The following is a 24,695-nucleotide window of genomic DNA, read 5'->3' on the forward strand; positions in this document are numbered from 1 at the left end:
GATGAAAACTTGACCCGGAAGTGAAACTTCATCTGGGTCGCAGACTCCTCACATGTTGCTGTTTGTACATGTGTGCCACAGTAAAACTGTCTGAAATGTTTGTTATGTTCCACATTTACAGCAGACAAAACTTCGTTTAAAGGCATTCGCTGCACGATTTAAAGTCAAGGATAGAGTTAGTAGTTATAGTACAGCGAACCACGCTGCTAAGGATATCAAAACATGGGCGTTGAAGTTGAGGTTGTTGCTGGAAGTTATGAGCAGATTTCATTTGGTTATCATGTGTGCAGAGATGGAGAGGTAACGTTAGCAGTGTAACATATTCAGTGTATTTATTTGTTTGTTGTTTATTTGTGTTTGCATTTGATAGTTCTTTCATTCTCTTTATTATGGCAACACGCACTTTTAACGTTAGCAATATGTATGTTAGCCAAACAAGGATAATATATCTATCTATCTATCTATAAGTAAGCTGTATTTCTGGCTGAAGTATCTATCTATCCTCACTATCAGGATGTTTACATTTTGTTGTAGGACTGGACAACCACGCCTGACTTCACTCATCACGCACACACAGCTAGCCTGTCAGCTGTAGCATCTAACAACAGGTATATTGCCACAGGCAGTAAAGACGAGACCATTCAGCTTTATGACATGAAGAAGAAGATTGAACAGGGGGCCTTACTGCACCATGATGGTATGTCAACAATATGAGTTGGAGAAAGATCTTGCCTGGTTCTTTGTGGTGATCTGTTTTTACACTGTGTGGTTTACACTGTAAGGTTTATTGTTCAGATGTCCCCCTGAAACATGTAGTGACTAAGGTTAAGAGAAGGTTCCATTCTAAAACTCGAAATGAATATGTGACATGTCCAGGTACCATCTCGTGTCTGGAGTTCTACGGCTCATCCCACTTGCTCAGTGGAGGAGAGGATGGACTGATGTGCGTGTGGAGGACAAAGAAGTGGGAGTGTCTGAAAACCATAAAAGCACACAAGTAGGTGTTGAACCTGAATCTATGTGTTATTAGGTGTTGCAGCCCTAATTATTATCCTGACCAGTATTATTATGCATTCTTGATCAGCTGACCTCTCACTAATGTCCTTAGGGGCCGCTTGTCCTCGTTATCGGTCCACCCATCTGGAAAACTTGCTCTGTCAGTTGGTACAGACAAAACACTCAGGTACATTTTATTTAATCTGAACTTTAGTATACTTTTATCTACCATCTAATGTTTTGTTAAAGGTTGTATCAGCAATGGCGGGGTAACATCACTTCTGCTGACGTTCAAACAAAACAGAGAACTAGCTCGCTACTCCCTCCCCCTCCCTCCCGTGCAATTGAAACTATCCTGAACACGCATCTCGTCGGTTATTGGTTGAAACGCTTTATTTTGGCTTTGAGTGGTTGGCAACACTTGTTGTTAGCAATTGTTTTTGTGTGCAGATCTCAGAGCCTAGGCTGCCTACAGAGACGCGTTTTTTTGACGCCTGCTTATGGGGTGGTCAGCTAGCGGATCGTTAGGAAAGATTAGATGAATGTGATCATTATGTTTAGGCCTTTTTTGGGCCTGCAATCGCTGATACAACCGTTATCACACACTGCAAATTATATTTTGTGCAGAATGAATTGTGTTTGAAAATGTCAGTGAACCAAATGTCATGTGATGGTCTTACTTAAATCATGCTTAAATCATAGAACATGGAATCTAACCGATGGAAGATCAGCATTTATCAAAAACCTCAAGCAGAGTAAGGAAACTTGTCATGAGTTTTCTCATAATACATTATTTGAATAGTTTAATTGTGAATTTATTGTAAAGTGTTTTCATAAATAGATGTAGTGTGAAAAATGACTGATTATATTACTTGTACTGAAACACATAGGAATTACTGTTGCCCACAGTGTGTAGAGATGTAATGTCCAATGTTATTTTCTAGATGCTGATATAGTTAGGTGGTCTCTTGAGGGAGATAAATATGTGGTGGTGACCAGCGATAAGATAGATGTTTACAACCTTGACACTGCCACAGTGACTGCAACCATCACCAATCCCACAAGAATATCATCTGTCAAGTTTGTACAGGTACACTACAAAATATTTTTTGGTGATTGACCTAACTAATAGGCGTTTTCTTTGATGACCATATGTTGTTTTTTTTCAGAGTTGTGATTTTTCGCTATAACATTTGTTGGCTGGATTTGTGTGTGTTCTAGAACACTTGTCTGGCTGTGGCTGGTGATGATGAGACAGTCCGCCTCTTTGACCTCACAACAGAGAAGTGTACATGTGAGTTCAAGGCCCACGAAAATAGGTATGGCTGTCCTTTTAAAAGTTAGAGAATCAACTTATTTCAAATAGATGAGGGAAACTTTAGTCAGATGTAAAACTTTTTTTTGCAGGGTAAAAGCTGTGGATTGTTTTATGCTGGATGACTTCTGTGTTATTGTGACGGCGTCAAATGATGGATTCATCAAATTGTGGAAACTGCATCTTGACAAGGTCATATATATTTAACAGCAGTTTGACTGGTAAAAATCTTACAGCTCTCCTTTCACTCACCTACTCCACATTGTCTGGTAATAATCATGTCGCTTTTGTCCATTAGCTTCCCGAGCCTCCCAAGCTTTTGTTGGAGGTGAACACGACAGCAAGGCTCACCTGTCTGACTGTGTTCAAGCCGACTGCGGAGAGTGAGGCCACAGAGAAACAAAGTCCTCAGCCGACCTCTTCTACAGGTACAGTAGTCACTGCAGGTTCACAGCAGGCATAGGTAGTATCTGGAGTAATGGAATAAGAAGGCGTCATCTAGTAAGCCTATGTTTTCATTTGGAGTCACTCTACTAGCTTTGATTTTAGGTAATTCTGTGTCAAATCAGATGAGGTTGCTGCTGCACTGTCTAAATTTTGTTCAAACTACGTCAAGATTGTGAATGCGTCCTAAGACCAAGACCTACAAAATATCAGTCAATGCATTACCTGAATTCTTCTTTCGCTCAGGTAATGAGATAATCACTGACTCCACAAGCAGTATACCACTACCTAAAATATTGACACGACATTAATAAAGTATTGTATTCGCAGACAAAATACTGATTGATGCCATGTGGGTACAAAAAAGATTTTATAATGCCCTCAAAATCCTCTTTTTGAACTTGTTCTGAATTTAGGACCTTAAATAAAATCAGTGGTCATGTAGTACAAACTTTTAATGATCAAGCCATACCCAATATGGCTTCCAAGATATCGGTAAGGCATTTTTTGAGTGTAATAACTCTGACCTTAGGTCAAAAAATAGGAAACCTTTGATATTGAGCAAAAATATTTTACAGGTTTTAGTTTTGGGATCTGAACATTAGGTAGACAAGCTTGTAGGCAAAATCTGAGACAGTGTGGCAACCACAATCCTGGATTTGGCTGATATGACACAGAATGACCCATTTGAGTGGACATTATTGGCAAAATAGATGCTCTAGCACCATTTCCATAGTCCAGATTGAAAATCAAGCGAAAGTCCACTGTAGAACAGGATGCCACTCTTTGTTATTTAATGTTTTAAAATGGCAAAAATAATTAATTTCAAGGCGTTTGTCTTGCAGCCACAGATGACCTGCCTTTACCCTCCAAGAATAAGAGAGTCAGGATTGCTACAGAGGAGGTTGTTCTTGAAGAAGAGCGTAGCACCAAAAAGGTCAAGAAGGGTGGTAACAAGAAAAAGACCCAATAAAATCCTGTATTACACCAGGTCATGAATGAGTTTGTCCTCTGTTGTCTAGTTATACCTGTGTGTTCCCTCCTATCACAAATACTTTAAACAATTACTACTCTGACTTCATAATCAATGTTGTGATGCATTGTATTCTTTACAAAAGAACAAAACGGTGAGCATTGTGGGTGTGAAAATAGAAAAACTTTGACATCTGCATGTAAGCATCCAAAGTAGGCTATATACCACACACAGACATAAATAATTGTAAGATTAGATTGTTGCACCGTTTTTATATTTGATATGTTATGTTTGGAAGATGAACATATTAGGCTTAGGCTATAGTCTTAGATTTTGACGCAGCACAGATTAAACAACATGTTCCTTTCTCTACTTGTACCTCATAGGCCTAATAAAATATATCCTACACCTAGACAAATATAATGGCAAACTATTTTAATCACATTATTATGACCATTAAATGTTATGTAAATGTAATGTATGCTATTTTGCATGCTAAAGTCTGAGTCATCACAAGTAAATAGGCTACAATTAGATGAAAATTCTTGTTATTCTATGTGAGACTTCTATTGGATTCAATAAATAATGATGTTCTATTCAAGTTAATACCTGATGTGTTTGGATATCAGGTCTTTAGCTCTCCAAACTTTAATGTCATCTAAAAGCAAGGTGTCCAGTGCCAATTTCATGTAATTGTCTTAAATGTAAAGACCTCATTCAGGATTCATGGGCAAAAAAAAGAAGAAAAAAAACAGGAATTAAAAAGGGTAATCATACTGTAGCCATGCTGATGTATGAGATGAGACAACGCCTCTTCTCATGGTCTCCAGTCAAATGATAAGAAAGCCAGAATAGTTGCTTCCTCTCTTATTCAGCTTCTCCCCAGCCGTGGCCCACTGGTTAGCACTTTGGACTTGTAACCGGAGGGTTGCCGGTTCGATCCCCGACCAGTAGGCACGGCTGAAGTGCCCTTGAGCAAGGCACCTAACCCCTCACTGCTCCCCGAGCGCCGCTGTTGATGCAGGCAGCTCACTGCGCTGGGATTAGTGTGTGCTTCACCTCACTGTGTGTACACTGTGTGCTGTGTGTGTTTCACTAATTCATGGATTGGGATAAATGCAGAGACCAAATTTCCCTCACGGGATCAAAAGAGTATATATACTTATACTCCCCATCTCTCTTCTTCAAGCTAGAAAAACAGCTCTACGAAGAACAGAGCAGAAAAATCTATTGCCAAAAACATCCTTTTGATGTGAGTGTAAGTCTCTGTAAAGTGTCTGTAGTATTTGCTGAGACTGCACTGTAACAGTAACTGCAGCAACACTTTGGCCTCTAGTCATTAAATCTCTTGATGCGTTTTTGCATCTTATGACCTGCACTCTTCCATCGTAGGTGCATGTGAGTGAGTTGTCCCGTACATGCATCAGTATTGAGTTCAGTTGAACATATATTTCTTCCCTGAGTATTCTGCTTTTTATTCCCTCAATGTCATCTCCCCTGTATCAGGATAACGATATAGAGAGCCTGTAGGAGGCTGCTTGTGGAAATTGCTGCTTCTTGCTACTTAAAACTCTTTTTGCATACTTTGCCACCCAGTATCTGAAATACATTACTGTTCAAAAGTGCAGCAAAGGTTGGGTCAGTGTTGCAAATTGCTAAGCTGCACGCACGGACGCACGCATGCACGGATGCACGCACGGACGCACAAATGCACGAGCGCACATGCACATCACAAGGTCTTTTTTTTTTTCAAGGTCTTGAATGAGTTAAATTCCCCAGTTTCTCAGCGGAGGATGTATGGTGAGAGATTAAAATTGGCCATCTGCTGTAAATGCACCATAACCTCTGAATCTGACCTTCAGTTGGTTGACTATGGCCAAAGTGAGATAATATTTGTCCTATTTGTACTTTTTTGTGAGATAATATTTGTACTTTTTTGTTCTTTTATTAAACAGACTGGATTTTTTAATACTGTGGAGAAAAGTTTTTCACATTATTAGATTTTGATTGTTTGTTCGTTCATAAAGAAGTGTGCAAAAGTGAGTGTGTTTATGCTCTGTGTTTGCCTTTTATATGCTTATGCGGTATATATAAGTGTTATACCTAAATTATATATAGTGTTATGAAGTAAAGTCAAAAATTTACAATGGAACTATGTGGATCATACAAGTGCCAGCGCTTAAAAGTAAATATGTTCTCATTCTCATTACCTGTGATATGATCTTAACATGAACAATTATTCACAGTACTATGGTAAGTATCTTATGGTGTCAGGACTGCAACTCAGTGTGAGCCTTTGATAGGGGCAATAGGTATTTTAGCCATAAACCGTAATATTAAAATAATCCTAAAAATATGTTTCCCTCCTCAGAGTCTGGGGAAAGAACAATAACAATGCAGTTGTCAGGGTGTCTAGAGCCCTCCTGGGCAGCAAAGTCATAAAGCTCCAACTGCTCAGGTCTGACAACAAGTCAAAGATCAAAGTTGAAGTGGCCTAATGCTGAGGCACAATATTCTTTAAATAAAATAACAGTAAATTAATAACATACTTCTTATTTGAGTATGTGGAGATGTACTTTGAATTCTTAGAGTGTACAGCTTCATCTTAATAATACAGCACTTTCTCTTCACATAAGACATCTTAAGACAGGTATTAAATCACAATTGCTCAATTATCCTGCACATACTATAGTAATTTAGGCAAAACCATAACAGCCTTTCATGTGTTCATCTGAACATGTCTTTACAGATCTAAAAATAGATGTTTTAAATAGATGTGACAGGTGCAAAGACCATTCATGTAAAGCAGGAGCAGAGGAGGAGCAGAGATGGTTCAGAAACAGGGGCCCAGCGTGCAAACGCAGGCTACTGTATTCATGTTGTTGCACTAAGATCATTAAGACCACATCCATCTGACTCCCTCATAGAAACTCGTTGTCACCACGGCTGCAAATGACACGGTCACTCACAAGTCGTTTTTGATGGGTCGCAATGTTCGATGTAGATCTTTCCATTGTGCACCGCCCCGGCGTGGGCAGCCAGAGGCTGGGGGAGGGACGACACGTAGTTCCACTCGTTGGTCTCCAAGTTGTATGATTCCACACTGGACAGGTATCCTGATTCATTCCTTCCACCAATCACATACAGGTGTTTGTCCAGGCAGCAGGCAAAAAGCTAGCTCTTCTACAAATTAAAACAAAAGAAAATTGATTGGATCACCTCATCTTAGAAAGACAAAACATTGTATATTCATACACATATCATTCATTTAATAACTGTTAACTCCGTATGAGGAATCAAATGTTAAGGTATATTTGCTTAATATGAACTATCCAAAAGCTATCCAAAGAAGAACATCTCCTGACTTGAGTATAAATAGATCTGACAAAGCTTCTGTGAAGACCATACATGTAAAGTAGACCATTCTGAGGTACTATAGGTATCATAAACCCACACCTGGTCCCCTTCTTCAGAACAGAACATTCCTGAGCATCTGTATCTATCTATATTTACATACAACTACTGATTTCTCCCAGGGGTGCATTTCCAAACATAGCTGTGTCTCCCTGTTTATTCTAGGCTGGTCTTACAGATAATCACAATGTCTATGCCTTGTTCTACAAAGCACAAGCACAACTATTTACTGTACTGTTCTTGACTGATTCACTGGCTTGAAAATAAAATTTGGCAACTGGAGAGTGGGAGGACCACTGCATGTGTCTCTAATGACAAGACGGCATCCGTTCAGCCAGCGGATAAAGCAGACTTCATCAGCGTTTCAGCTCCATCGGCCTGAAGGATCCAGTCAAGCCTCCACTGGTTTCTGATGGTTTCCCGCCTACTGGACTTGGTATAAATCCATTGTCTCAACATGACGGGCTATTATCTAATGTCATTGTAATGGGCTTTACACTTTAAGCTTTGGATCTAGCAGTCTTGTGGTGACGATGCTGGAGACATTTAGATTTATTTAGCTGATAAACATTCCTAATATGGTGACATTTGATGTGTGTAGATGTGAAATGATATCATTATCACTGCAATTAAAGGTGTACAGACAAACCGACCTCTTTTCTACTGCTGAAATGCAATAAAAAAATTGGGAGAGCTTTTCTCCACTTAGCCAGCTGTTTGGGAGCTATTAGAACCCATTAAGGTCTAAATGTTTGCCATTCTAATATTTTCCATTTTAAAAGCTTAAATAACACTAGCAGGTTGTGGCTTTTTTTTTTTAATCGAGGACAGCTCACACTCATAAAATATACAGTATTGCTCATGGCCATATGAAAATCCCAAATGTATAGATGTCAGTGTAACATACCCATACACAAGACCAGTTTGGTCCAGAAGTGCTTTGTTTTATTTTCATAATCTAAAATGCAAAGGACAGAATAGGATTTGAGAATAAATCCAATGTTGAGTGCACAAAAATGTTTCACCAAATGAAATATTTACAATCATGAAAGTAATTTTAACTCTCCTACTTCAGTTAGGCATCGAGTAACATTACAGTACTGTACATATATGATAAAACAGTTACCGGAGTAAAATGTCAATAAATCTGAAATTTGTCAGTCTCACTCTTTTGATTATGTCATGTAAGACCGTATTTTGCACATTTTGATTGTTTGACTGGGGAAACATCTACAGTATTTTGCTTCATTTATTTAGACTGTAGAAGTTGAAAATCTGTTAAACATTAACAGTTACCACAGAACACATAATAAAGAGAGACAGCATATTTTTCTGTTTAATTGAGGCCATTAATATACATGGCTAGAGGTAAACTTTTTTGATTGTACAACCCAGTTATGATCAAATTTAACGCCTCTGTGCCATAGTGTTCTGAACTGAGCATCTTGTCTTAGCTTAAAAAAAACATCATAGAGCAATAGTACAAGCACATGGGTTTTAAAAAGCTGTATTCTAGTCTACAACATACCAAGCATCAATGACTTTAGATCAAATTAATATGATCTAAAAAAAAAAAAAAAAAAAAAAATGATCATAATGCTCTCTCCACAGTAATGGTATATTCTGATCAAACACTATTTTTAAGAGGGATGTTTCCCACAAAAATACTAAATACAAATGGACATAAAGCCAGTTATATCAATTCATTTGAACAGTAAGCGTGCTTTAACATATAAGGCAAAAACCTTTCCATTTAAAAAAAAGGAATATGAACATGTACAGTTGCAGTTTCTCAACACAGATGGAACACACACACTGTACATGTTATAAGTGATTATTTTTCATCATTCAACTCGCAATAAAGAAAGTGCTCTTGTCAAACCAGTAAAAAAATAATTTGTACACTTCCTATTGTCTGAAGAGCTCCCCAATCATTCTTCAAATTCTTTTTTTTTTTTTTGTTTTATTTATATTTCTTCAAAGATCGGTCTGTTTGCCATCACGAGTTTTGATGGTAACTCTGCGCTGCTTTCCAGGTTGTCACTTGTTGAATGGCAGGCATGCTGGGAGGATGACCGTGGCACAGGTGGGGCCTGCCAGGGGCTCTGCCACCTCACCCTCCAGCTCGGTCCATGTGCCCTTCTCTGGGCTGTAGCAGATGGTGGACGACTTGTACGCCCCCTACGGAAGACAAAACAGGATCAAAATTACCATCACGGTTTCTTGCTAGTCACTCTCAAGAGTGAATGGTTGGTAGATTCTGCCTTGTAAACACACAATTGTAAATGCAATCGAAAGTTTTAATCAGAATTGTAGAGGCAGGAGAGTGTTGTTTTATGATCTTAATAATGGATCAGGCCACTCTCAGTGATCAACATATTTCAACATGAGATTCCTTTAACAATGGAGTAAAAGACAAAAGCAGAGTGTTGAGTATGTATATATAGTATACTCTTTTGATCCCTGCATTTATTCCAATCTGTGAATTAGTGAAACACACTCGGCACACAGTGAACACACAGTGAGGTGAAGCACACACTAATCCCGGCGCAGTGAGCTGCCTGCAACAACAGCGGGGAGCAGTGAGGGGTTAGGTGCCATGCTCAAGGGCACTACAACCGTTCACTGGTCGGAGCTCGAACCGGCAACTTTTTTTAGACTGTAGAAGTTGAAAATCTGTTAAACATTAACAGTTACCACAGAACACATAATAAAGAGACAGCATATTTTTCTGTTTAATTGAGGCCATTAATATAGATGGCTAGAGGTAAACTTAGAGCTAGAGGGCTAGAGAGGGTTAGGTGCCATGCTCAAGGGCACTACAGCCGTTCCCACTGGTCGGAGCTCGAACCGGCAACCCTTCGGTTACAGGTCCTGAGTGCTAACCAGTGGGCCACAGCTGCCCCATCATGTTGTTATGAGTTATGAGAAGTGCGTGTTTATACCCACCATACTCCAGCTGTAGCCCCCAACCAGGAAAATGCTGTCGTCAAGAACAGCACAGCCGGGGCCACTGCGGCCCTCCAGAATGGGGGTTTGAAGGATGTTCCACTGATCCGCTTTGGGATCGTAGCACTCAACCAGCATCACATCAAGGTGGGAAAATCCTGCTATGTCAAAGAAAGGAGAATCAAAACCATTCCACACTGCACTACATCATGCACTGTCAACAGACCAATGCAGGTCCACTGCTTACCTTTCAAGTGATTTCCTCCGATAGCGTAGAGACGGTCATTCATTCCAGCTAAGACATGAATTGCTCGCTTTGTGTTCATATCCTGTTTTCTGGCCCAGACGTCCATGACAGGGTCATAACAGTACAGCCAAGACACGTACTCTCCATTGTGCACTCCCCCTGAAAAAAGAGGAGCAGTGATGGTTCAGAAACAGGGGCCCAGTGTGCATACGCGACTGCTGTATTCATGTTGTCGTATTGCTGTATTCAAGATCATTAAGGCACAAACTCATGACCCCATACATCTAACTCCCTCACAGAAACTTGTCATCACCACGGCGCACCATGACACGGTTCCGATGGGTCGCAAAGAATCTGGTAGCTGTCTGACTGACCTGAGATGTAGATCTTTCCATTGTGCACCGCCCCGGCGTGGGCAGCCAGAGGCTGGGGGAGGGACGACACGTAGTTCCACTCGTTGGTCTCCAAGTTGTATGATTCCACACTGGACAGGTATCCTGATTCATTCCTTCCACCAATCACATACAGGTGTTTGTCCAGGCAGCAGGCAAAAAAGCTAGCTCTTCTACAAATTAAAAACAAAAGAAAATTGATTAAATCACTTCATCTCGGAAAGACTAAATATTATATTATTTCACATATTATATCATTCATTTAATAACTGTTAACTCTGTATGTGGAATCAATGTTAAGATATACAGTATTTGCTTAGTGTGAGCTAGCTCAGTGTTTCTCAAAGTGTGGTCCGGGGACCATTGGTGGTCCGCAAGCTATCCTAAGTGGTCTGCGAGCAGACATGGTAAAATATGATATAGATGAGTTGTTTGCAATATTAAACCAACTTGCATGTAAATCCAAACAGTTCTGCAACACTGTCTATGTAAGATAGCCTATGCCAGTTTTAATCATATGAATCCTCTGACAATAAGCAAGTTGGTTCAGTGAGTAGTCCTATAGTGTAGGCTAATATACTGTTGAAGTAGGTCTAATCTTTTTTTAGCTAGGTGGTCCTGGTGGTTCTTCTTTATTGGTTAAGTGGTCCTTCGTCTGAAAAAGTTTGAGAAACACTGAGCTAGCTGAAAGCTATCCAAAAGAAGAACATCTCTTGACTGTAGTATAATGAACTGATACCAATTTACCTTTCTTGCATGGGAGGAAGTTGAATCCAGCTATTGAATCTCGGATCGTATCGGCTAACGAAATTGGTACTGTGTTTCCCTGTGAGAAAAGACACCTGTCTTTAGGCAACTAGAAACTTTTATGGGACCTTATATTCACTCCTCTCATTCATGGTTTTAGCAGAAAAATATATTCACATTTAGTCATTTGACAGACTAATTTATCCAGAGCAACATAAAGACACCATACGTGTTGTGTATATTTTATATGAATTCTTTCAGTGGCTGTTTTGAGAGCCTCACCATTAGGGTTCCACTGGTCTTCTCCCCCAAGCAGGAGCAGAAAGTTCTCTACCTCTACCACACAGTGATGGGCGCTGTTGTAAGGCATGACTATAACAAGAAAGACACAAGCAAAAAAAAAAATCATTAACTGATTAACTGATATTAGCTACAACTTCATCAAGTTTGCTTGAAATGTTCCAAATAAAGCAACACAATGACATAACAATATTGTAGCCAGTGTTTCCCATACATTGACCTAACTGTGGCGGCCCACCACAATATCAACATTGACCACCACATAATAATTTTCCAGGTTGTACTAAATTGTGCTTATATCTGGTTAGCATCATAACCACGCTGTGCTAATCTGTTAAAAACTGTTGCATTCAAGTTAATTCTGCAAACCAACCACCACAAATGGAATTCAATTATCTGGGAAACACTGTGTAGCATCTGAATGAGTTGTGGTAGATTATTTCAACTCTGTTATGTGTGTGTATACGGATCCGTTATGTGTGTGTGTACAAGCAACAGTCTCTTAAAATGGCAGTAAGTTTTTGCTATCTTTTCTTGCTCACATAGGCCACTCCCTGTGTGGCTGATGCTTCGACACAGACCTGCTTTTGAATGAAAAGTTGTTTATGTTTATGAAAAGAATGTTAATTCTCCAGATCTCCCTTTGTTTTCGCCTCTGCAGTACCCACCTCTGAAAGGCTTGGCAGGCTTTTGAAGCTTTTATATATCTGCATTAAGGTCTGTATTATAGCTATTAACCTGGTAAATGAGGCTAGTTTTTTCATACACACACACACACACAAAGTAGTGATGGCAACTTGTCTATCCCATTCATGTTCCATCTTCTGTCCAATCCTGTCCCCCCCCCCACACACACACACACACACTCTGCCTCCCCCGTTCCCATCTCCTCCCTGCAGAAATGGAGAGAGATGGCCGTAATGAACATGCTCATGCTCACTCAATAAATCTCAGGGCCTCTGTGCTTTTGAGTGTAAATCAGTGGAATGGCAAAGCCCACCTGTCTGTCTCTATCAGTCATTTCCACTGTCACCTCAGCACTGGCTGATGGATCACAGTTGCTGTAAAATTAGACAGCCTTGAATCTCATTCCTTTCCAATTGGCCTCTTCCATGCAATCTAACTCAACTCACTGACTGACATGCCCAGGCCCTCCATTGAGACTGGTCTCAGTGTGAGGGATAATACAACTTTATCTTCTTTCTGTGTGTGTGTGTGTGTGTGTGTGTGTGTGTGTGTGTGTTGGTTGGTGTTTTGTCTGTGTGCGTGAGTGTGTGTGTGTGTGTGTGTGTGTGTGTGTGTGTGTGTGTGTGTGTCTACGTGTGGTAGGGTGTCTGTCTCTCTTGTGTATGTGTTTGTGTGTGTGTGTGTGTGTGTGTGTGTGTGTGTATATATGTGTGTGTGTGCGTGTGCGTGTGCGAGTGCGAGTGCGCACGCATATGTGTGTGTGTATGTGTGTGATACAATGAGTAAGGGAGAGTGTGAGGAGGAAGACAGACAGAGAGAGAGAGAGAGAGAGAGAGAGATTACGCTGCACTTCACAGGCATGTGTGATTGACAGAGATTTGCTCCTGGTGTTCAGGGACTGCCATTCAAGTCCTGGATGAGATGCCACTGAACAGATGCTTTTGCTTCCTACACAAATACCACCAGTCACAAAGTCTTTACACTATTTACACCAGCTCATGCTGCCTTTGGCCTTTTTACTGAGTAAGACATCCATATATCACTGTGTGTACAGGAATTTGAGATTTCTCACCTCTGAGAGAAATCCATCATTACAACCCAAACACAATTTGTGTTTTGCTCGCTCATGTTTTGTTTTATTGCTAGAATAACAACAATATTATAAACAATGTGCATACTTCTGCAGTGATTTAAAGTAGCTCTGTAGTAAAGTAGTAGATACTCTCATGTTACGTACATTTTAGTATGGGCAGCCGTGGCCTACTGGTTAGTGCTTAGGACCGGTTCGAAACCCTGACCAGTAGGCACGGCTGAAGTGCCCTTGAGCAAGGCACCTAACCCCTCACTGCTCCCCGAGCACCGCTGTTGTTGCAGGCAGCTCACTGCGCCGGGATTAGTGTGTGCTTCACCTCACTGTGTGTTCACTGTGTGCTGAGTGTGTTTCACTAATTCACGGATTGAGATAAATGCAGAGACCAAATTTCCCTCACAGGATCAAAAGAGTATATATACTTACACTTATACTGTATACATTCATCTATTATGTGATAAGTAACCATAAACATTTTGATAAATAGAGCAACCACATTATATAGCAGATTTGCTATGTGATGATGAATATAAAACTTCCAAAACTGTTCCTTTTTAGATCCCATTGGCAAAAAGAGGACTACAGTAAAACTGACCTGAAAAGAACTACCCTATATTTAAAATATCAAAATGATTGAACGATGAGTTATATGACATATATATATATATATATTGTATATATTATACGACATATATATATGTCATATAACTCATCGTTCAATCAGTTCAATCATCGTATATATCATACAACATATATATTTATTTTTTCTGACCTTTACAATATATATATATGTGATATTATTACATATCTATGACATATTATATATTAAGCAGCCTTTCGTGGGACACATTTAGCACCTCTTCCGTACCTCTCCACTCTAGTGCAAAACTGCACCATGGTTACACTAGATGGCAGCCTGCACCCACAGAGAATAGAGGCACAAAAGAATACATTAAACGAATTCAAGTAATGGCTGAATTACTGTAGGTCCATCTGGAGATCCATCCTAAACTGCACTTATTGAGTCTAATAAGATCATGACCCTTTATCGATAAGGGTCACTTAAATGTCTGAACTGGCTATGAATTATCAGCATTTTCTCACAGTTGTAATGAAATAATTTTTGTCCCTCCAAAAATGCATAGCATGAACATATAACTGCTACAATAACCTGCTGTCCACAAAAGGCTGCAAATGGATTTGTCTTCCCATTTATGCAATTCCACAGATGGTTTAGCATTAATATTCATATTCTAAATGTGTGACTTACTTATCAAAGAATATTGCTGAAGTCCATTACAAGTCCAACAATGTTATGGTTGGCTAGATGGACTAATAAACACAGACTGCTCTGAGAAAGTGTGCCAAGTCTGACAAATTGTGTGGCTTAGGTAGAGTTAAAAACTCACCCCGTGCTTTTCACAATGGGAATGATTTTCTACCATAACAACCATTTGGATTTTGTACTGTATAGCTGTCAGGGGATATGAACAATCAACAGTCTAAAAAAAACCTGTCTAAACAAAATCTATCTAACAAATGTTTAAGGTAAGCAGAGATCTTTTGCAACCCGGCTGTTTCTCCATTGTGATCATACTGAATTTAAGTATTTGTGGGACAGAGACCTCATACAGTATCCCCTAAGTCCTTACACCATAATAGCCACAACCGGCATGTAGTGAGTGTTCAATTATCTGCCAGCTTTCTGTTGCACCTTTATGTTGTTCAGATGAATGGATACTAACTCCATCTATCCCTTACTACAGCATGTCTGCCTACAAAGGCATGTGAGCATGTAGTGTCCGAGTTATAGACTCCACAAAGGCCAGATTTCAATTCAACACATACTATGCAGAACTGAAAACTCATGTCTAATATGACTCATATTTTGCAATTCATGTAGTGCTTTGGATCACAAGCTTTCTATTTGACCTTCTACTACTAATAATCTCTTTCATTTATTCACTTAATAAATATCCCATTTCTTTCCAAATAAAATAGGTACCAGGTGCTACAGCCATTACAACACCTATCAGTTTCAACTGGCATAGAGAGAGAACAAAACCTTCATGACTTCAAAAAGGGGTGATTGTGGCAATGCCAAATGCCAATGTCTCATGAGAAACAGTTGCTGGCACTGACTTCTAAAGGAGTAATGCAATCAGAGGCTTGTAGCTTTACAAAGAAGCATGTATGCATTAATGTGTAAAGAAAAAAAATCAATCATGTCATGAAAGTGAAATGTTAATAGCTCATGTGTAATTTCCAAATCAAAATCTCTTTAAGCATTTTTAGAAGAGAGAAGCCACGGTTAGGTTATAATACACACACTCACTCACCATCACTTAGAGGGGGAGGGGGAGCGAGAGGGAGGGTTGAGGAATGGACCACTGGGGAGTGGAAGAATGTGATATGGTCAGATGAATCATTTTTCATCATGTTCCCAAAAGACAAACGGATGCCCATGTATCGCACACCTAATGAAGCCTGTATGCCTGAGTGCCCAGCTCCAGTGACCAGGGCTGCGGGTGCCTCCATAATCAGACGGAGCGCGTGTACTCTGGCACACTCCCGGCCCCCTTAGAAGCCAAGGTCAATGGCAATTATCATTTCACCATTCTGAGATATCATCATTGTCTCTCATTAAGGCACTTTTTTACTTCCCGTCGGTAGAGTCAGGGGGAATGTCCACTGTCCACTGCATGCATGTATGGGCAAACGGTTAGATAATGGTAACCGCGCTGTCTGTACCATGGGCCATGGGAATATCACAGATGGACAATTGTCTTTGGTGTGTTTCATCTCTGATAACAGGCTACACTAGACTGACTTTTGGGAAGGAGTACATGTATCTTACACTCACACATACAGTAATACGGTTGGCTTACAGCTGATATTATATCCTATGTCAGGGAATATACTATGAGACTAATCTGGATGCACATGACTGCTCAACATTCCTGTAATATTCTATTAACTATCCACAGCTCTGCTGTCCTGAGCGAATGCCAATTGAACTGCTCTAACGTCTAAAATTGTGCTTATACAAGGACTGTGCACGGTTAAATATTATAAAACACGTGTTCTTTTTTTGCTCAGTGACATTGGATCAATTACAGCAAATATGCTGAGAAAAGGCAACATTTTTCTGACCTTTACAATTTTCAGACAAATGGCCCTGCCAAAGGTCAAGGAAGACAGGAAAGAGATGGTATTTCATCCCTGGTAATAATCTGGTGCTGCACAGTCATTAATACTTACATACATGAGATGTACACATGCATATAATGCTGAATTAGATGGCAGGGTGTTTTTATACATATGAATACTCTCATGGCTTATGTATATGTGTACATATTAATTCAGATTCCAGCATGGCTACCAACTGGTAAATGGTAATATATCATCAACCATGAGGTATTTACTTTGAGTGATTTCATTTATTGGGGATACTGTTCCTTATTTTGACAATGTCTTGTTTCTCCTAAATGATTTAACCACATCCATTTATAACCGCAGTTTAAGTCATTTTCCCAAAAGCCACAAGACTCCATTTTTTAAAATGCAGCCAAAATATTTAGAAGGAAATCAATTGGCTTGACACAGGCATCCATAATTAGTTTCTGGCTGAGAAAAGAATGCCAGCCCAAATGTTCACGAGCAAGTGTTCATTCTTTTTAATAGAGCAGTTCAACAACAGTGTGTATGTCATCCTCTGATGATACATCTTCACAATATCATTAGATTAAAATGGATCTTGCTGGGAGATATCAGCAAAAACAAGGGAACCCAGGCATAGAGCTCCAGTGTGGTGTAAAAGTCACGCTCTGATTAAAAACTTATATTAAAAGTGATAGTTCTACATCATTACCCCCAGGATGTGGATGGATCCTGTGGGTGAGCATGAGTCTACACAAAACTTTAGTAGCTACGCTTCTCTCAGAAGGAGTTTTTTCTTTCATGTCACTGAGGCGAAGGGCCAGCTCCACTTACTTGTGAGGATCTTCCACGTTTTCTTCTCATCGTCGTAGTACTGGACCAGGTTGCTAGGCAGGCGGTCGGGACCCGGCGGCAGGCCTCCCACCAGCAGGAGCATCCTCTTGTTGGAACGGATTCTGTACAAAAGAGAAATGCTTACTTCCTGTTCTCTCACACTCCTCTCTGCCCCCCCCCCCCAGGTATCATAAAGCCACTTAAAGTACACATCACCCCTTCAATTTCCTGGTCTGTACACAGCTAATCACCATATAGTACTCATTTGTTCTTGATCTTTTCTGAGAAGGTTGCATTTCATAGAACAATATGTTGCTAATGTATGCTATGTTCAAACATAAATGTGCTTATCTATCTATCAAACTACAATACATAGACACAAAATTACAACAATGCTGGCATCATAATGAATGCATGACCTGGTACAATGCTGCATTAAAAATGAATGTGTGTTCATCGTTAAAATCAACAGGCACAGAGAATGGCACAGAGGTTTATCACCTTGTAAGGTAAGGTAAAGTAAGGTAAGGTAAAGTAAGGTAAGGTAAAGTACAGTAAGGTAACTTTATGGTCCCCGAGGGGCAATTGGTTTTAACAGCCAGCAGTACCAACAAATATGCCATACAACATCCTACAAGACATACACATCAAAACATTTAAGACACATACAGAGACAAATAATATTTAAGACACACACAGAGACAAATAAATAAACAAGGCAATGTTAAATATAAGTATAAATAGTAGTTTAACGCTATTTGTTAATCAGGGAAATGGCAGTGGGGACAAATTAATTCTTAAACCTTTTACTCCTTCACCTTGGCATTGTATACCTCCGCCCTGAGGGGAGGAGTCTAAACTCCCCAAACAGCGGGGGGGCTGGGGTCCGCAACAACCGAATAAGCTTTCCTGGTCGTTCTGGTGTCACAAATATGGTGGAGGTCAGTAAAATTAGTGCCAGCAACCTTACTACATACTTTAACAATGCTCTCCAGTCCTAGCAGGAGAGCATAAAAGTCAATAAAAGTAGGATGTAGGTGCAACTAAAATAATCCATCCAACATTGTTTTAGAGGGAGTTAGGCAAGATATTGAGGAGCGAAATATTATTATCATAAGATATTCCAAATGTTTTAGGGGAAATGCTGCATTTAATGTTCTAGGAATAATATTAGTCCTTCATCGCAAAGTTATCACAAAACATCTCTCACAAGTATTTCTTGAAACATGCTGATGGTGAGCCCTGAGGTCATACTGAAGTGGGGTTTTAAGCTTGGACGCTGTTGTTAACAAGTACACATACAGGTGCCTTAAGCGCAGCTCCAAGTATCTTTTCTTTCCTAAATGAGATTTTTTGAACCCTGCAAAGTTTTAAGAAACCAAGGACAAACCTCTGATCTTCCAGCCAACACCCTCAAATTCATCTGAAACATCCCCAGCACATCACCATATTCATTCAATGTTCAGGATTAAAAAATCTCATAATCTACTGCTATCCAATTCTGCTGAATGGGCCCCTTCACATCCACATTCTATAACAACCTCTGAGGCACTCGGCCATGGGGGAGGGGTGTTCTTGAAACATATTAATTCAATTAGCCATGAAGAGTCTAAAAAACGATCATGAGGGGCGCACACTGAGGCTCGGGCTGGTCTGGGCTATCTTAATGAAAAGGCACCCCATGTGTGTCCTGCTCTCTGAGTCAGACGCACCATATGGGAGATATCTCATTCATAGGCAATAAACGCAAACCACATTTGAAATAGGCAACTGACAACAATGAGAGATAAACAGATAAACCGCTTTGAATTCTCAAAAATACTGTACTTGAAATCAAGAGTATTTCTCAAGCAGACTTGTCACACTGCGTTTGAATGTCATTAGCAGCCCTGGTTCAGCACACACTACATCATTTCTGCTCACAAAATCGCCATCCCTCCCAGTGTTGTCCACTACAACATGTTGTCTTATGTTCATTTTGGCAGATTCATAGGCAAGTGTACAAATATTGTGGATTACTTGCTTTTCCATCTGTAAAATCTTTCTTGAAAATGTTATGTCAGTGCTGCTATTTTTATTTCAGGTATATTCTGTGAAAAGGATAGTTAAGGTTGGAGCTAATTGGTTGCAATACAGCAGGCCCCACAACATGCGTAGAACACCACATATATTAGGGAAATATTTTAATTTATTCATGGTGCCACTGGGGCATGTTAAACTCACGCAGAGCTTATCCTGCCCCCTGTCCTGCCTGCCTTAAGCCTTACCCCCGCTCCACCGACACGCCATGACTGTCTGGCGGAAGGACCAAGCAGTCTCAGACAAGTTGTCTGACCCCTGACTCACAAACACAATAAACTGCATTTTTTAACACATCCCAAAATAGTTTAACGAGGGTCTCCTGCGTTAAATCCTCACGGCCGTTTCCACAGGCTAGATATCACATTGAGCCAAAATTCTAGAGCAAATAAACAAATGATAGCAATAATGCATGTCTGACAGGTTATAGGCTCACTGAATTTCATCTGGGATGGAGTGAGCCAAGCCTATCCAAAACAGTGAGATAAGAATGAGCAGGAGTGAGATAATAACATCAACATGTCAATATAGCATCACTCCTCTCTCTCTGCTGAAACAATTCCCATCCTTAAAAATATGAAACTGTAGGGCAAACTGGAAGTATATGGATCGTGGCGCTTTGATACCACTTTTGAAACTAGGATTGTTATACTGAGCCCATAGATCCAGTACAGCCAATGTTAACATGAGCACAGCTACTGATATCCTAGGAGGTCCACGTTGGAGAGTGTAAGATAAGTTAACTTCATAAAAGCTAGTTTCAGCATATAGCATAAACACATAGCCCACATGATATATATCATAATCTGTTAGTTGAGTGGTATAACTGCAGAAATGTTACCCACTTAATAATGAATGTCTATTCTATGCTTGATACAGACAGCATAATTTGACAGCATTGTAACTACTGGCAGCAACAGAGGATTAATTGATAATTCTCATGTCTGAAGAGTCAGAGAGGAAATAATGTGGCAATTAGTCATTAAATTTACTTCAGTATCTCATCAACTGCTACCAGTGTTGGAGGGAACTACATGTAAGTTGTTTTAAAAACGTTTTGTAGCTTGATGGTAGTTCAGCTACATTCTCTTTTAAATAGTGATTTAAGTAATTAACCCAGTTTTGGGTCATAAAAGAAAAGGTATTATCTTTCATTTCTATTTTACAACTGCTGTATTTTTTTTCTGCTGTAATTGAATCTTCTACGACCTGCCCCCCCCCCCCTTTTTTCTTTTATCCTGACCATTGTGATGGCGTGCCCATGCCATGCATTCATCAGGCACCCACTACCACTTCAATTACAAAATCTTAACAAGTTACCAGTCCTGCTTGATGTGATACCCCCACCTGGACTCTAGGTCTCTGGAGGACAGGAGCCTCCCTGATAGACATTGTACAGTATATAAACTAAAGCTGCCATTCCTTGTGCTTTCCTGTGAAAAGTGGGGTGTTATATTTCATGTGGTTTATGGATAACCTGTCAACAAGTAGGCACTAGTGTGTATATTTTGCAATATTTTCATATCACATGTACACTGTAAATGTTATCATTATTTACAAAGTACTTTTTCCTAAGTAGCTTTGCTGTAGTTCAACTTCTTCAGTGTGGAGTACTGGTACTGTACCTGGTAAAGCTATGCTTCTAAAGTGCCCTCCCCAATGCTGCCTGTTACTCTGTGTAAAGACATCCGAGTACCCTATGTGTTCAGTGGTTACATTTTGCATATAATTAGCCAAAAATTGTATCAACATTCTTTCCAAATGAACCTTGATCTAGCATTAAACCACTGATTAGATACCTCTTTACACAAGCTTTAATGAACAAGTATCATATCATCAGTGGTCTATTGAAATTGGCAAGGTAACTGATATACTAAAATGTGCTTGATTTTTTTTGTCAACACATACATCAGTGCAATTTTGTACCCTAACTTAGACAGCCATTACAAAAATAATGACATTACTAAATTTTAAACACAGGGCTGTTTCATGTCCAGGGTGGACTGCATCTGCTTTGACAACCCACAGCATGTGAAAGCACAGCCATGCCAGCTCACCTGCTTGCCACTGTCTGCCGACAGTGTTGCCGAAAGGGCATCAGGTGGTAGTTCATGGCGTCCAGCAGCAGCTTCTGGCACACAGGGTCGGTCCTCATGAAGTCCACCGACTGCACCCGCTCCACCAGCTCCGGGGCGGGGATCAGGGCGAAGCGCAGCCTCTTCATGAGGTCGGGGGCGTAGTGCATGCGGGTCTCCCTGTCATGCTCCAGCCACAGCACAGACATCTGGAAGAGAGCCAGCTCGGACTCCACTGGGGGAGGCAGGGCGTCCAGCATGGCACACATCTCCTCAAAGTTCAGCAGGAGCACGTCCTCCACCAGGTACTTGTTGGCGAGCTTCTTGGTCTCGTCCAGCCCGTGCAGGGCTGCTATCTTGCAGATCTGCTTATAGTTCTGCACAGATATCTGGTCGTTGAGGAACTGCACACTAAGCTTGGTGATCTGTGGGATGTTGAGGATCTTGCTGACCGAGAGCACCTCCTCCACGGTATCCAGGGAAAGGGTAACATTGGCAGTGTAAAGGTACTCCAGCACTAACCGTAGTCCAATGGAGGAGCAGCCCTGAAGCACCAGGTTGTTGATGGGTCGGGCGCTTGGCAATGGCTTGTCGTCAGGGGAAGAGGAGGGGGTTCCACTGCTGCCTTGATCCTTGCTGGCAAGCCCCTCATTGTTGATCATATGAGAGGAGAACAGAGACCTGAAATACTGTGAACAGGACGCCAGCACTGCTTTGTGGCAGTGGAACTGCTGTCCCTGGGCAGTGAGTGTCACATCACAGAAAAGCTGTTTTCTCCACAGGAGATTGAGCCCGTGCAGCAGGGTGTCACTGTGAGATGGGTCAAAGGTGGATGTTCTATCACCCGATCTGGACATGACTTCCGGACTGCTTACGCCACCTAGAAATAAACAATGCGTGTCAGTTCTCCTAATAAGTAGGCTATCATACATGCACAACTACACCAGATTGTTGGTAGAAATTAAGTAGGCAGTACTTCAGGTCTGTTTCATCCTTACCAAAGTTTCAAAGAAGCAAACCATAAAATAATTGTGCATGGGCTATGTTAGACTAGGGACCACCAAGTGGTGCCTACAGAACGCTTTTCGGAATTTGTAAATGTTTTCACGGTTTCATGTTAACTTACATTCCGTTGTCGTGACTTTACGCACACGCTCATCATTAATGACCTTTAGGTGCTAATTATCTCTGTCGAGACGACACTGAAATGGACGCTGCGGTTTAAGGGCTACTGTCAAAACAAAGTATGATAGGAGATACTGCAGCGGCTGCTACGATAACGCAACTTAAGTTGGCGAGAGGAAAAGGAGGGCTACGGTAGGCAATACGGAATATGCCGTATTCGAGCATATTCCAGCTTGATAACACGTTTTGCTTTATCCTTGCTATATTCCTTGTCCGGGGAGATATAGATAGGCTATTAGCCTACACAAAAACGCATGGTGATACAAAAGCAATTAGTTTGTCTCAGTATCGTCATACAGTAGCCTAGATGTGCATCCGCGTCTATTGTAGGATGCCCGGCTTAAAATTAAATTCGCTGCTGTTATAAGACAAATGCAAAATAAATACCATCATATCGATCCGACAAAACAATGATACGGATACATTATATTATCGTTGATATTGTAAACTTGATACGAGCTTGCTACAATGTAGTTTCGCTGTCGCCACATTCTCTCAAAGCGCCTGTCACAAGTAAATGATGTGAGCAGCTAGCCTCAGAACACAAGCCAAACTTACCTGACTTACGAGCTTGACAAAAAAGAAAGTAAGCTTCAGGTCCCCAGTATTTTCACTTGACTTTCCTTTGTTCTCCTTTCTTAAATATATCCTTTTTGTTTAAAGACTATGGTCGATGCCTCAAAATAAACATTGATTCCAACTCTTAAAGACACTATTTCACGTTATTTGTTGACGTTGATCATTTGTTCTCCAGAATTAACAAGAAGTGTGTGAGTGTGTGAGAGGGAGCTGTGCTTTCTGCAAGAGAAGAAGAAGAAGAAATATACGTGTGACAAATTATGCTACCAAGAAACAACACATCATTATCCTTGGGCCTGGGGCTCAGTGAGTCGTAACGAGAGTAATAGGAAATCCACGGTTGGGGAGAGAAACGGTCGTGCATGGCCGGTGGAGAGAGACCATGCAGGGGTATGGATGCTGGAGAGACTCGCAAAATTATGGCTCAAGGCTATTGTAAAAACTGTCGAGCGTAAATGACTGCGATTTCAAACATCTATGGAAGAAAGAAAAGAGAAAGGGGAGAAAAGCGAGTCTTTCCCTCGCTGTTATAGAGAGAACCGTCAAGTTTTAGTGCGCATTGCTAATTAGTCAATTTCTCTCTGCCTTCACAGCCCGACGACTTTGCTGCTGAGCTGAAACTGCTAATTTCTGGGACCAGCCTTTTTTTGGCTGTGAACTGGATGGATGAATGGCTTGTCTCGCACAAATGACAAAAAGCCCCAGCCTTAATCTCCATCGCCAAAATAACCCCTCTTCTCATTCTCCTTTTGCTAGTCCTTCAAAAAGAAGGTGCTTCCAGCAAACTTTTGACGCGCATCAACACACCATATTTTAACAAATAATATATACATATAGTTTTCACATATATTTTATGCAGCCTTAGTAATATTATTTATGCATATTTATCTCATTAGATATAGGTGAGTCAGTCTTATGTGACTCTGAAATTAAACCTAGATAGCCTATACTGCTGGGATAAAAAAAAAAGCCTACTCTGTGGAAAATGTGATGCATTTCCAAATACACATTGTCTGATTGTCTGACATTTTAAAGCACTCAATGCAACACTTGTCAAAGTTATCCAAAAATGCAACACTTCTCTACAGTAAGTCTAAAGCCCCTAGCACATACATTCCACTGTTAATACAGGACCCCCCCCCCCCCCCCCCCTTACAAAAAAAAACCCCAAGTCTAAGTGTGCCATACAATACAGTGAACAAAGTGGTGTTAAGAACACATGGGATTGTC

The 24,695-nt window shown here is 40.5% G+C and overlaps 2 protein-coding genes across 2 annotated transcripts; one reads left to right on the forward strand and one right to left on the reverse strand.

Moving 5' to 3' along the window:
* Positions 1 to 35: 35 nt before the first annotated feature.
* pak1ip1 (PAK1 interacting protein 1) lies at positions 36 to 3,750 on the forward strand. Its single transcript, XM_042102517.1, has 10 exons — positions 36 to 300; positions 535 to 697; positions 877 to 997; positions 1,109 to 1,183; positions 1,699 to 1,751; positions 1,941 to 2,086; positions 2,218 to 2,315; positions 2,404 to 2,503; positions 2,610 to 2,739; positions 3,601 to 3,750. Exons 1-10 carry the CDS (start codon positions 223 to 225, stop codon positions 3,726 to 3,728), a joined length of 1,092 nt encoding a protein of 363 aa, XP_041958451.1. The 5' UTR covers positions 36 to 222; the 3' UTR covers positions 3,729 to 3,750.
* A 4,373-nt stretch (positions 3,751 to 8,123) lies between these two features.
* Positions 8,124 to 23,549, reverse strand: klhl14 (kelch-like family member 14). Its single transcript, XM_042102516.1, has 9 exons — positions 23,445 to 23,549; positions 21,684 to 22,581; positions 17,548 to 17,669; positions 11,760 to 11,849; positions 11,478 to 11,556; positions 10,713 to 10,903; positions 10,339 to 10,497; positions 10,092 to 10,252; positions 8,124 to 9,323 (listed from the first exon to the last, which is right to left on the reverse strand). The coding sequence occupies exons 2-9, from the start codon at positions 22,556 to 22,558 to the stop codon at positions 9,183 to 9,185; spliced, it is 1,818 nt and encodes a 605-aa protein (XP_041958450.1). The 5' UTR covers positions 22,559 to 22,581; positions 23,445 to 23,549; the 3' UTR covers positions 8,124 to 9,182.
* Positions 23,550 to 24,695: the final 1,146 nt, after the last annotated feature.

This window comes from Alosa sapidissima, chromosome 1 (genome assembly GCF_018492685.1).
Source record: "Alosa sapidissima isolate fAloSap1 chromosome 1, fAloSap1.pri, whole genome shotgun sequence".
Classification (NCBI taxonomy): domain Eukaryota; kingdom Metazoa; phylum Chordata; class Actinopteri; order Clupeiformes; family Clupeidae; genus Alosa; species Alosa sapidissima.

What these genes read in the sequence shown, in the direction of transcription:
- pak1ip1 (XM_042102517.1), top strand. Translation starts at nt 223, where the DNA reads ATGGGCGTTGAAGTTGAGGTTGTTGCTGGAAGTTATGAGCAGATTTCA. An exon ending in GGTACAGACAAAACACTCAG is followed by an intron (nt 1,184 to 1,698) that starts GTACATTTTATT and finishes CTTAAATCATAG; the next exon opens with AACATGGAATCTAACCGATG. An exon ending in GGAAACTGCATCTTGACAAG is followed by an intron (nt 2,504 to 2,609) that starts GTCATATATATT and finishes TTTGTCCATTAG; the next exon opens with CTTCCCGAGCCTCCCAAGCT.
- klhl14 (XM_042102516.1), bottom strand. Translation starts at nt 22,558, where the DNA reads ATGTCCAGATCGGGTGATAGAACATCCACCTTTGACCCATCTCACAGT. An exon ending in CTTCCTCCCATGCAAGAAAG is followed by an intron (nt 10,904 to 11,477) that starts GTAAATTGGTAT and finishes TTTAATTTGTAG; the next exon opens with AAGAGCTAGCTTTTTTGCCT. An exon ending in TGGAAAGATCTACATCTCAG is followed by an intron (nt 10,498 to 10,712) that starts GTCAGTCAGACA and finishes CTCTTTTTTCAG; the next exon opens with GGGGAGTGCACAATGGAGAG.